Source organism: Cavia porcellus, unplaced genomic scaffold (genome assembly GCF_034190915.1).
Source record: "Cavia porcellus strain 051 isolate PalLab524CR breed Dunkin Hartley unplaced genomic scaffold, mCavPor4.1 scaffold_27, whole genome shotgun sequence".
Classification (NCBI taxonomy): Eukaryota; Metazoa; Chordata; class Mammalia; order Rodentia; family Caviidae; genus Cavia; species Cavia porcellus.
Window position 1 is genome coordinate 40,212,776 of NW_026947510.1, and position 13,481 is coordinate 40,226,256.

Genomic DNA, 13,481 nt, shown 5'->3' on the forward strand with positions numbered 1-13,481 from the left:
TCTTGGTGTAGAACATTTATTTTTTCCATGAAACAAAGTTTAGTCTGTGGGAAATAATTTTAATTAAAGAATTGTACATTTTTCTCCCCACATATCCTTCTTTGAATTAGGAATGGCATTGCAATCCATTTCACTACAAGTAAAATATTACAAAATATTTACATGAAAATATTAAAAACTCAAACACAAAAAGTAAGATGAAACAAACTGGTTTTTGAGAATATTCCATGGCCCACAGCACACAAGAAGAGAGCCAAAACAAGTAAGATGTGCCTGCTCACAAATTTCCAAAAAATTGGAGAAAGGGAAGAAATGGGATGAAAATAGCGGTGGGCAGAGAATGGGTGTCAGCAGCACTGCTTTGCTTTAATAACCAATCTTCTGGCTGAAATACCCTCGCTCGTGTGCAGGAAATCCAAACAAGGCTAAGTTCTAGGATACTCCTCGAACTGAGACTACAAAATACCCTGACAGTAGAAGCAGCTCTTTCACCTAAGCTTTAATGAGTGTCTTGCTCCATGAAGTGCGGCTGTGAACAGAAGCCTGTTTCGGCGTCAGAACCTGTCACAGTAACCCTTCCATCTCCTTCATGAAAGCTTCATAAACATCATCTTTAGTTTGTACTGAGACAGGAACAGAAGGACCAGATTTGGGGGCTGCTTTGGCAAGAGGCACAGCAGAATCATCCTCTGGCTTTCTTTGGGGAGCAGCAGTGGCCCCTTTATTCTCCCGCCGTACCCTCAACGCAGTGGGCACAAATCGAGTAATCTCTGCCTTGGGATTAGTGATCTGTGGCTTGGCACTGATGGTTGCTGTGGCTTTCTTCTCAATAGTAGCTGCACTCGTGTCATCCGCCTTGGGTCGCTGAATCAAGTTGGGTGGGGCACTCAACACCCCTGGGTTGGGCAAGGGAGCTGGTGGGAAAAGCCCAGGTGGGGCAGGTCCAAGAGGAGGCACCAGAGGTGGGCGCATCATGCCAGGACGGGGCGGAGGGATGCCTAAAGGAAGAGAAGAGTCGGCTGAGTCCAAGAACTGCTGCCATTTAACTTCCATTCAACTGCTCGTAAAGGACTAGTAAATACCATGTTTAAAGGCATGTTGATACATTTCAAAACATGGTACATTTTACAGAAAAAAGCTAAAACTCAAACCATACTACTTAAAACCCAAGAATATATTTTGATAGTAAAGGAATAAAGTATTCACCTTCACTCTGTATCCCTACTATATAAAGTAAAATTACCAACAGGCTTTAAATACTTCAAATTTGACATTTTAGGATACCATTCTCTCTGCAGTGCTGATACCATCAAAGTAAAGGTCAAGCGTACCATCCTCATTCCTAATTTAGTATTTCCACGCCACTACCAGTGCAAAAAGGGTGAACTCAGTGAGCAGGAATATACACATTCAACTCTGCTCATTACATGCACATGAAATGAGAAAACGTAATCACAACATGTGATTGCTGGAAAACAATTTGTGGACTATTAATGATTTAGACTATGAACTGCAAATTTTAATGCTCTTTGAATACAAAGCACTATATTTCATTAAATCTTAGATGTTGTCGGTTACAGAGACTTGTAATTATTTTCTGTACCACCAAGAAGACAAAGCCCAAGCTGAGGCACTAAACCTCCTGTGACTTTTCCCTCTGTGGCACTGGGGACTGAGCCCAAGGACCTGCCCACTAAGCTACTTTCCTACTTCTCTCAAGATCTTTCATTTTAAGATAGAGTCTCACTAAATTACTAACTGTCACAACTTGGACCCTACTGCCTCAGCCTTCCAGAGGGCTGGGATTATAGGCGTGCAACCAGGCCCAGCAGTGATTTTTAAACTTTTAAGTGGAAACTCATCCAGGTGCGCATATTCACAACTATACTTCTAAAAGCAAATAATTCAAATATAAAATTCAATCCAATGTTGTCAAAAATTGTGAAGCCCCATAACTGACAGGCAGAAACAAATGAAAATATCTACTTAAGAACCCTGCATTGACCCAGGTCAACAGCAATTAAAAACTATCACTAATCATTAAGACACTTTTGATTTCAAGACACTGAGATATGACACATGAAAAACATAGCAGACTAGCATTCGTTACAGAAATCCAAAGTTTCACCTGGAGGTGCTGGGGGAGGTAGCCTGGGTGGGGGTCCCCGAGGAGGAGGGCCAGGAGGCAGCCCTGGAGGTGGCCCAGGGGGAGGCCCAGGGGGTCGGCCTGGTGGAGGTCCTGGAGGCAAAAGGCGTGGCAAAGGCCCTCGGAGTCCTGGCATCCCAGGTGGTCTCAGGAACGGAGGAGCCCCTGAAAAGAGAAAAAAGATAAATACATGTCAAACAAATGTACATGAAGCGGTATAAATTATGGCATAAATCATTTGACTTAAAGGTTAGGTAACTTCCTTAACTCAATCAGATAGCTTTGCTGGGCTGCAAATATACAAAGATGAGAAAAATTCTTAAATAGTTCATGAATAAGCCGACAATGGAATGTACGTCAGGTTGCTTTAAAGACTCCCTGAATTTTATTAAGCTATACATAGTCAAACATCAGTGAGAAGGACCACATAATAGGTAATTCTCTTTGCATCAATCAAAAAGGGTTACTTTAACTGAAGCCAATTTAAATTGGCTCTAGGAAGGACTAAAATTATAAATAAACAAGGAATTTTCTTGGGTGTATCAAATTTCAAATAAGGTCTCTCTACTTTTAAATTGAACATTTAGTAGACTGATTAACTTTGTCTTTATTAAGAGAACTGTTATTTAAAAATTCATCTTGACATCTAACAGCTCTTAAACTAAAAATATCATGAGATAGACTAACTGCCCTGGTCTCACTTGTTACCAGTTTAGAACTGGGTTGACCAAAAATATAGCTCAGCAGCACAGCATAAGCCTGGCAAGCGCAAGGTCAAGTTTGATTCCTAGTACTAGGAAAAAAAAAAAAAAAGGAACTGGGTCAACTTGTCATATTAAAAAGTAACTAGGCTACTAGTATACTAGGCTGGGTGTGGTGGCACACCCTATAATTCCAGCATTCAGGAGGCTGAGACAGAGAGGACTGCTGTAAGTACAAGGCCAGCTTGAACTACAAGATCTTGTCTCACACACACACAGACTCACGCGCACACACACACACACACACACACACACAAAGGTAGTACTCGATGAGGTGCTGGGGCATGCCTGTAATCCCAGCACTTGGGAAGCAGAGGCAGGAGGATCACCAGTGAGTTTGAGCCCAGCCTGGGCTACATAGTGAACTCAAGGGTACCTGAACAACACAGCAAGGCCTTGCCTCAGAACAAACAAACAAAAAACCAACCAAAACCCCCCCAAAACACTAAACAAAGTGCAGTTACATGTTCAAATTTCTGACTCCTATACCCAGAAATAAGAATCCTGAAAAAGAAGAGCTTTAGACAAAAACAAGGGCCGGTCCGAAGAACTCAGCTACGAACAATGCTTAGGAAAGCAACAAGTGTTCTTACTTCTTTTGAGAATTCTTGCTATCTTAAGAGAATTCCATTAGGAGGAAACAAGAAAGCATTACTATGAATAATGTGTATTTTCTGGAACGACTTCATGGGAGTTTAACCCGCATTCACACACCATGTAAGTGCTTACCTGGAGGTGGTCCGGGAGGAAGACCTGTAGGCGGTCCAGGAGGCCGTAAAGGTGGGGCAGGTGGTGGTCCAAGAGGTGGTGGTCCTGGCATCGGAGGTGCCTGAATCTGAGAGGGAGGAACGGACTGTGGGGGCGCCTGCTGCTGTGAAGCAGCAGCAGACGTGCCATCAGAATGAGAATCTTCTTTATGCTGTTTCTGTGATTGCTTTTCTGCTTCAGAATCATCAGAGTCATCATCATCGTCGTCCTCTGAAAATTCCTCTACTTCCCGTCCCTCTTCAGGGATTTCCTGACCTGAAAGAAAATTTTCGAGTGGGTAAACAGCGTTCATTCATTTTTTACATCCTGGAGAAAAGCAAAGACTGATGATACATGCTCATTAAGAGCACACTTAAAAATTAACAATCAAATAGTCTCCCTCAGTAGGATGTGGAAGAATCAAATAGTCGTCTGCGCTACTTTGCTTGTGTAGCACATGGGAATGAGCCCAGGTTTTAGAACAAGATAGACCTCCATTCAAATGCCCACTCAGCAACCCAGGGGAGCCCTTCTAATGATCCCGAAGCTTAATTTTTATAAAACAAACCTATTACAGGGCTCTGAGAGAGATACTAAATTGAAAATCATGTGTAAGTGCAACCAGGTGGCGATGCACTGTTCTTGGCTAACCTGCCATTCGCAGCATCATGGCTTGTAGAGGAGTCAGCTCCTTCATGTTCTTCTTTTTCTTCCTTGATTTTCCAGGCATATCTGCAAATCGTACACTCAGACCTAAGGGTTGTGGGAGCAGGGAAGATAGGGATCAATAAAATTCAGTTGTTTACTACGTATCTCAAAAGTATGACTACAACCCATTGCTGGACAGAACTGCAGAAAAAGTCATATGAAAAGGGGCTAAATACATGTTACAGTGATTTAAGATACATAAATCTTATAGTTTAAACAATACTGTTTATATCTGCATGTCAATAAATTGAACCCTCAGATAAAGACCAATTGTATACAAAAATATTCATTGCATAAAACATGCAAAAACATGGCCTTCAGCGCTGTGGGCAGCGCGTCTGTCTCATAAAATGTGCAAAACAGAAAGGATACAAGCACAAAACAAGGAACTGAAATATAAAGGTTTACTTCCTTAAAAGTTAAATACAAATAATTCTATGAGGAAATCTGTTATATATTAATTTACAGAGATTTTCTGAAAAAAGGTATAGGAAGAGATGGAAAGCTAACTACCTCATAAAGCTACAAAAATTCTAACACCAGTACTAACCTACAGGCCAACTTAAAATATAAATGAATGGAATCCAATAATATTTTAGAAAACATGTCATAAGCATGCAGTGTTGCTACCACATACAAGATGGTTTTACAAAGAAAAGTTAGCAAGGTAATTCACTATAATAAACTTAAAAAACACACAACAGATGATTAAAAAACAGGCAAAACCCCCCAAACAACCAACCAAGAAAACAACAGTAACAAAAACTCTTGGCAAATTGGAAACAGAAAACCTACGAAAGCTGGCTACTACATTATTAAACAACATGCTAAGTGGTACAGTATCAGGAGCATTTTTAGTTGGTAACTACTGAAGGTAACTATTCCATTCAGGCAGGACTTTTAGCTTCTGTCTTTTAGAGTCCAGAAAAATGCCTGGCATATAGTAAAAAGTCAATACATATTAGCAGAAAGAAAGCACATCAATCAAAGTTGGGACAGATACTTTCAGAGTATGTGTGCTGATGAGTACATAAAAGAAAAAACAGTTGGCAGAAAAAGGAAAAAAGGAATGAGACCATATACAGAAAAATGGAGCTGCTGTGACTGGTTTTTATTTTTTTTGTACTAGTTCCTACCTAAGAGTCTTCTATACTTTTCTAATATAATTTCTCTGTACCTCTATTTAGCTTTTTTGTTTGCAGTCATGATTAAAAAAAAAAACAGAAGAAATATTTGCTATCATAAATATTAATATTGGCATTATATATACTAACGCTACACATGAATATGGTTCAATATGAATACAGTTGTATGGCAACTGCAGGCTACAAAAACCAGTCCCAGAATGAGCTCTAACACTACTGATGTCTGACACAACCAGCACACATTCTGCACTGCCCCTATCACTCTGTGTAAAATTTTTTAAACAGTAACTAACATACACCATACATAAAATATATTCATGATCCCACTGACAGATGTATGACAATTATGTTTATGATCTTAGTTCATGTTTAGACTTCATTAGTACAGAAAATTCAAGGAGCAAACAAGGACATTTTAAAAAGCTTACTTAGGACGAAAAACAAAACATTATTTTCCTTTCTTTCCCATAAGCATATCTGTGACAGTGTATGTTAAGCTACATACACTATTTCCTCCTTACATTCACTGAATATTGTTTTAAAAATTTTCAACATATTGAACATGAAGGTGAATACAACTGTGATCTTCCTTTCAAAGAGCTCATAGTTACTTTCTCTCACTGATAAACTAGGGCTGTTAGCCATGTTCTTCACGGCTCGGTACTGTGGAGTACCCGGCACACCGGCACGTACCTGCCTTCTTTTCCTCGGGGTTGTCCCGCTCGTTATCGTCACGGTGCACAAACTCGTCCCCCTCACTCTCTCCATCTGACCGGTCTGTGTCACTGTCCTCAGTACTGTCATCATGCTTGTCCTGATCCATGTCCTCAGGGTAGCCATCATCTTCACTGGTGCTGGAAACGTCATCGTCGTGACCACGCTGTGCTGGAAAGGGGCAGAGCACAGAACAAGTAAAGGGATTAAACACACTGCTACACAGCATCTAGAAATAAGGAAGCTATGCTATGTAACTCAGAATATTAACCTATTTAACTAAAATCAGTGTATAATTGCAGCTATTCAGAGTTTGGCTAGTTTTACTAGGTAATAATTCTAAATACTCCTTTTGATAATGTAAGCTTTAAAAAAACTCAAATTCGAAAACACAATGTTCAAGAAGAGAAAGTATAGAAACAATGATCTGATGACAATAATGCCATATGTGTCCTAATATGAAGGGACTGGTAGTAGGACTGTGACACCTCTAAGAAAAGCCTGGTTAATGTAGCCAGGCATGACGGTGCAGCCCTATAATCCCATCGTTTGGGATATCCAGGCAGGAGGATTGTGAGTTCAAGGCCAGCTTGGGCTACACAGCAACTCTAAGGCAAAGATTAACATAAAACATAGCATAGTAAACTTTCCTGTACATTCTTATGTATGAGTCATGTACTTGGGGAGAGCCTATGATTTATCCACTGGTGCACGCATTAGATGCACACAGTATCCTCATTTATTTGCTAAATCCTGAAGGTTATGAACATGAGAAGTGACAGTGACAACGATGTGAGATGATGTGAGAGTGAAAGAAAAGTCACGCCTCACCAAGATCAGGACTGTACAACATGTCTTCATCTCGCCTCCGAGGAGGAAGATCAAGAGCAAAGCCCACTTTACGGCCGTACATCTGCAAGACTTGGGGAGGTGGTGGACCAGGTGGAGGACCTGGAGGTTTCCTGCCAGGGGGCAGGCGTGGAACACCATGTCCAAGAAGAGGAAGGATAGAAACTGCTCGAGTTGGAGGTCTGTAAAACAAAAGTGACAGCAATCACGTAAGAGTAGTGAAGGGCAGAGCAGGAGTGGTGGCGCTGTTTATAACCCCAGCTTTGGGGAGACTGAGGCAGGACAATTGCTATGAGTCAGAGCCAGCCTGGCTACAAAGCAACTGCATAGTGAAACCCTGTCTCAGCAACAAGAGCAGCTAAGAGGACCAACAGAAGAAGGGAGGGGAGGCAGAGGGGAAGGAAAAAGAATGACGCTGTATTCTATGGCTGCACCAACTCCCCATGAGGAATGTGAACATTATGAACTACAAACAGTAATAAACTAAAAAAACTGAAAAAACAGTACTTATTTCTTCTAAATTTCCAAGGGATTTCTTCACATTTAATCAAATGTCACACTGCTTATATCCACATGGCCTTTTATTTCTCACTGCACAGATTCTGGCTGCTTTACATTCAAGGTGCTTTTAATTAATGCTCTGGTTATGGCACTGCTTCCTTACCCATACGCTGAGGTCTTCTTAAGGATGGAGGGCGGCTGGGCACCAGGAAGTGGAATGTCCTGGATTAAGATGTTGGAAGGAGCGTGCGGCATATCCGGCAAAGGAATACTCTCTACTTCTACGTGCTGAGCATTCTGAAACAGAGAGAAACTTTGCTAGCAAGATAAAAACATAATTCACAAAATCAACACTAAAAATTTCATGTCAGCTGTTTGACAACCTAAATTTGTTTTCCAACTAATGAACACAATGAAACAACAAGAACAGAAAGACTGTCAAGAACTGCAAGAAATCTTTATCTCTTCCAAAGAACCAAAGTCTAGCTTTTTTGTTTTTGATCCTTTTATAGATAAGAATTTTACAGCTGATTCATTTTAGCTATGATTTGAAGTAGATGTTTAGAGAAGTTTTTTTTGGGGACAGGGTCTTGCTTTATAGGAAGTGATGGAAGGCTAGTTATAAGGCTAGAAAACTCCTAGCATCAGTCCTAATCTATGGGTCAACTTAAAATACGAACAAATTGAATCCAATAGTATTTTTTAAAAAAACATGTCATAAGCACACAGGGTTGCTCCCACATATACAAGATTTCACAAAGGAAAAGCTATCAAGGTAATTCACTACAATAAGCACATCCAACAGATGCTTGAAACATAATTAACACACACATAAAAACGAAAACAACAAAAAATTCTTGGCAAACAAGGGCTATCCACCCACTACAGATTTTTAAACACCATGTAGTAGAACATAAGGATCATTTTTAGTTGGTGAACACTGAAGGCAAGACTTTAATTTGTTTAGGCTATATCCTTAGTGCCTAGAGAAATGCCTGATACATAGTAAAAAGTCAATAAACATTACTTGACAGAAAGAATATTAAATCAAAACTGAGACAGACATTTTCAGAGTATGTGTGCTGATGAGTATGTATTAAAAAAGTTGGCTGAAAAGGAAAATAAAAGAATTATTTTTTGTTTGCAGAATAGTATTCCACTGTATAAATATATTATAATTTGATTATCAATTACACTGTTAATAGAAACATGAGCTTTCAGTTTTTGGCTATTGTTGTTTTGCTAAGCAGGTTAATTTTTCTTGTGTAAGAATTGCTGACTCACATGGTAAGAATATCTTGTAAGAAATAGTCATGAAGAAGAGGTTTAAAATGATGAATTTTCCCATAACAGCAAATCTTCAAAAGTTTTATCTTTCACAAGAAACTTGATTACCTTGACAGCATCAAAATATTGGCTAAGTTGAGCCCTTTTCTGCTCATATTCTACTTCTAGCTTTCGCAATTCTTTGTAAATATCTGGATTCTCTTTCTCATAAAGTCGTAGGATACGTTCAAAGGTTTCACGAAGCTTTTTACGTTTATCTTTCAGGACTTTCTCATTTAACTGTGGTTGCTGCACAGGGTTAAACTCTAGAGAAAAAATAGGTTACAGAATTATAAGCAAAAGTTTACTTCATTTAGGTATTTGGAGGCTACATAATTTAATAAAAACCTCTTAGATAAAACACTGGTCCTGTCATTTAATTTTGCAATCTTAGGCATTATAGTTTAATACTCTAGTCTTAGCTTCTCATCTGAACAATGCGATTACAAATAAAACAAGCAATGATGTTTGGCTTATTACTTCTATTATTTTATGATGGACCTATGTTATCTAGCTATCCTGTAACTCATTGTCTCATTAACTGATCATGTGTCGTTGTGGGTCTTCATTTCAGTTCCTCTGCCCTAAGTGGGATTAACACAGGACCCCCTCAGTTCTACCTGGTCAGTCATATGCCCACATTCTCTTTTCAGTACTGACATAGAGGTTGACCGGCACATGATCCAAACTGGGACCAGATCTTTCTTCTGGAGTGGTAGAAAACCTGTGTATTTGTTTTCTGACTGCTAACTCCATCCTGAGGACTTCATCGGCATTATGTCGAATGAAGCAAATAAAGCAGACTAGATAGATGCACCATCCTGACAATATGTGGGGTTTCAAAGACAGTCAGCTTCAAGCGTGACTTTCTCAATTATAGCAGCCAATGTCTTATTTGCTGTCTTCTCCCTTCCTTAAAGGGTAACAAGCTGAATCACCTTCTTCCCTGAATCCTACGGACTAGCAGGTATGTTTGTATATTGTTCCTAGTGTGGCTAATAAAAGTGTTAAATGTGGGAGTTTTAACCCCAGCTTTGCCACTACCTAGCAGTATAACTCTGAAAAAGGTATGCAACTGCTGCAGTTTCCTCACCTATAAAATAAACATGTATCTACACTGAAGTCACCCAGGATCAGATAATATGCATAAAAACTTGACACAACCTCAATTATTATCTCCTTTAAAAACAACAATGAACAATTATAGACCATTTAGCATGGGATTCTATGACACCATAGGGAAAATCATCATTTAAAGTAGATACAAGTGAAATCTATTACAGGTAACCTGGGAAAGTTGTCGGGGTCCTGACCCAGGGCTCTTGGCCAAACTACTTCATGAACCCTCAAAAGTTATCCTGGGAAATTTGTAATACCACAGCCCCATATAACTGCTTTGAACCCCAATTAATGTATCACTGAGGAATTCCACTATATTTTTTTCACCTAATACTCTGTTTTTGGACAAATTACTGCATCTGTCGAGTATCTCTGTAAACAAAACTTGCACATCAAGGTTAATTAAAACACAACTGAAAAAAAGGTGAGATACATGAGGAAGTAATATTGACAAAAATTTGATTACTGATAAAGCACATGGTAGTTAAATATTCTTTTCTTGCAGTTTGAAAATGTCTATTTTGGAGTAAAAAGGGACTAGGTTTTATCCCCAGGACTGTAAAATAAATAAGAATGAAGGACAGATAACAAAAAAACTATGTTCTAATAGCAAAAGGAACAGATCTGTGAGTGAACATAACATTTCTAGTGATTATGAATGATTCTCAGACATCAGATGATGGTCCCCACTTTGGATGGTTCCACTTTAAGATTTTTTTCTACTTTACAATGATTTGAATGTTGTAAGTACGCAGCAGAAACTACTGAAGTACACATACAACTGTTTTTACTTTCAGTACAGTATTCAATACATGTGATATGCATAGACTTTAAATTTAATGATTTTGCCTAGCTGAAGGTTGACACAAAGTGTCCTAAGCACACTTAAAGGGAAGCCAAGCTAAGCAAAAATATTCATTAGATTCAATGCATTAAAAGATTGTTAACTTATATTACTCTAAATTTACCAGATTTAATGGAATGCTAACCTATCATAAATCAAGAACACCTGTGTGATGATTTCCTTTATGTTCTTACCAAATGGCCAAATATATTTTTGCATCTTCTCATTGGAAAAAAAACTGCCTTATATTTACAGTGGCCTAATATTTAGATTTACACGGTAGCTGCCAACACTAGAAAACCAATGATTTCATAAATCAAACTTTTCTCTCAAAAAAAGTGAGTTGGCTAGATTGTGCTTTTTAACTCCCAACAATTATCTTCAGCTACATTTTCTTTTGGAATTTCCAGTTCGTAAAAAGCCCCTATTTCTCCATTTTGTCTTCCAGACACTAAAACTAACTGGTTGTGAAATGTTATCATGCTGTCCTATCTTTCCTAGGCCTATGCTATTTTATTCATAATGTCCCTGCCTCTGCGCATATCAGATCACTACAGCTGTTATAAAATTTAGCCTTTTAACAAGTTTTTTACCCATCTCATCCAATTTCTCCATGTCCCGGATAATTTGTTTGGGATCCTTCATCTTCAACACTGCAGCCCGAACCATCATGCGCTGTTTTTTGTTCTTAGTAAAGTAAAAGGAGAATAGAGTTAAGAACCCGGATGTCTGTGAGTTATTTCAATATGCTTCAAGAATTGACTTAAATTTTGAATTTTCCTTTGGTTTCTGGTCATGTGTTTCAATCACTAGAGACAGAAGTATGCCTGTTGTTTTTTTCTTCCCCTTTGGTACCAGGGATCAAACTCACAACCTCATACTTTCCAGGCAGGTATCTGTGCTGCTCAGAGATGTCAGGTACCTTGTTCCAGGTATGACATCTGTTGTTTTCAAATATAACTTAATAGTCAAAGAGATCCTTTTTGGGCAAGTATGTCTTTTAAAGTTGCAGTTAAGAAAAATGCTGTATTAATAGATTGGAATAGAAAAAAAGTCTTGCAAAATATGATGCTAATCAATAAAAACAAGAACACACTATTGAAAATGATTAAAAAATCTGGGTTTCCTCAATGTGTTAACACATTATACTACAAGATTATTCCTTTCTTACTCAATTACCTTGTTACAAACTGATATATGGAAGGTATGATATAGAAAGCTATCCAACAGTGATTTCCATTTACTAATTCAGTAGTTTTTGACAAGGTTTGTTTTGCTGAGCAGCAAAAATAATGATTTAAAAGTATTTAACTCACTGGGAAAGATCAACAGTATTATTATAACTGATTAGAACCTACTTGCAAAGTTACTTCAGTTCATTTTTTTTAACTCTAGTAAAATTTGTCTTAAATTCTATGGTTTTTATTAGGAAGCATAATTCATCTATTTTGGCAAGTAACTGAAAATGTTATTTTGAAATATACCAATTCCAAACAATAAGATGTGTCAAATAACACTTAAAAGATAAGTAGGATTCTTCTGATACCATACCTTCTTCAATTCTCTCTTCCGGGCTTCCTTTCCTTAAAGAGAAAGAGGGACAGATGATACAATTTTCAACTTTTTAACATTAGTGTTTTTTCCCTTTAATACAGACAATTCTTCCTATGCACTGTAGGATATTTGGTAGCATCCTTTGGTTCTACCCATTAGATGAAAATAGTATCCCTCTAATTACAACCAAAAATGTTAAGGCTTTTTTTTTTTTTTAATCAGTACCAGGGATCAAACTCGCGACCGCCTGTTTGTAAGGCAGGTGCTTATGCTGCTGAGCTAAATCCCCAGCCCATGTTAAGGCATTTTTAAGTTTCTTAGAAAGTAATTAGAAATCTTAAGGAAAAAAAAAAAAAAAAAAACTCTACAAAATACTAAGGAAAAATCTGTAAGATAATGAGTATGTTCAAAATTCCAAATATAAAAAGTCTTAAGATAATTCTACTTTGCAAGTCACTTAAATCTCAAAAATGAAATATGAGGTATTAATTTATTTACATGTTTAAAGTTTTAATCTTGTGTTGTAACAATTCCAGGTAACTATACAATTTATTTCCATGACTGTTGATAATGCAATTAAGCCATAATGAAACAGTCCCTAATATTTGAAATTTTTAATACTCCTCTATTCATCATTCTGTACTAATGGACACTTACGAGCTTGGTCAGTAGGGTTCATAAATTTTCCACTCTTGGTGGATGATGTTGATCTCCGCCCCATTTTGACAATCTATAATGGTTTACTTATTCTTTACAAAAATAAAAAACCTGCAAAAAAAAAAGAAATATTTTTTGCTTATTTTTTCTATTTTTATTAGCGTTCCTATCAGTCTCTGAAAAGAAACATTCCTTTATTAATTTTGTGAGACTATGTTCTTTCCTTAGGTATCCTTTCCTTTGGTATCCTTAGGTTCTTTCCTTTGGTATCCAAGAAAAATGGCCTCAACTTGCTTGACCACAGAGAAAATTTCATTATCCTTTAGAAAGGTTATGAGTCAGAAAGTGATTTTATTCATCAATTTAACATTTTCTTCATGAATCACAGCATTGTCTACTGAAGAAAAAAT

At 37.8% G+C, this 13,481-nt stretch overlaps 1 protein-coding gene across 1 annotated transcript in view; it reads right to left on the reverse strand.

Moving 5' to 3' along the window:
• The window catches only part of Wbp11 (WW domain binding protein 11), a 15,423-nt gene continuing 1,942 nt past the window's right edge, over positions 1-13,481 (reverse strand). Inside the window, exons 2-12 of the mRNA XM_003470428.4 lie at positions 13,072-13,182; positions 12,412-12,443; positions 11,454-11,547; positions 8,967-9,163; positions 7,735-7,868; positions 7,053-7,252; positions 6,201-6,392; positions 4,306-4,407; positions 3,637-3,930; positions 2,129-2,311; positions 1-998 (exon numbers count right to left, since the gene is read on the reverse strand). Coding sequence (XP_003470476.1) covers positions 565-998; positions 2,129-2,311; positions 3,637-3,930; positions 4,306-4,407; positions 6,201-6,392; positions 7,053-7,252; positions 7,735-7,868; positions 8,967-9,163; positions 11,454-11,547; positions 12,412-12,443; positions 13,072-13,135 — 1,926 coding nt within the window. The 5' untranslated portion in view covers positions 13,136-13,182 and the 3' untranslated portion in view covers positions 1-564. The remainder of the gene's footprint in view (positions 999-2,128; positions 2,312-3,636; positions 3,931-4,305; positions 4,408-6,200; positions 6,393-7,052; positions 7,253-7,734; positions 7,869-8,966; positions 9,164-11,453; positions 11,548-12,411; positions 12,444-13,071; positions 13,183-13,481) is intronic.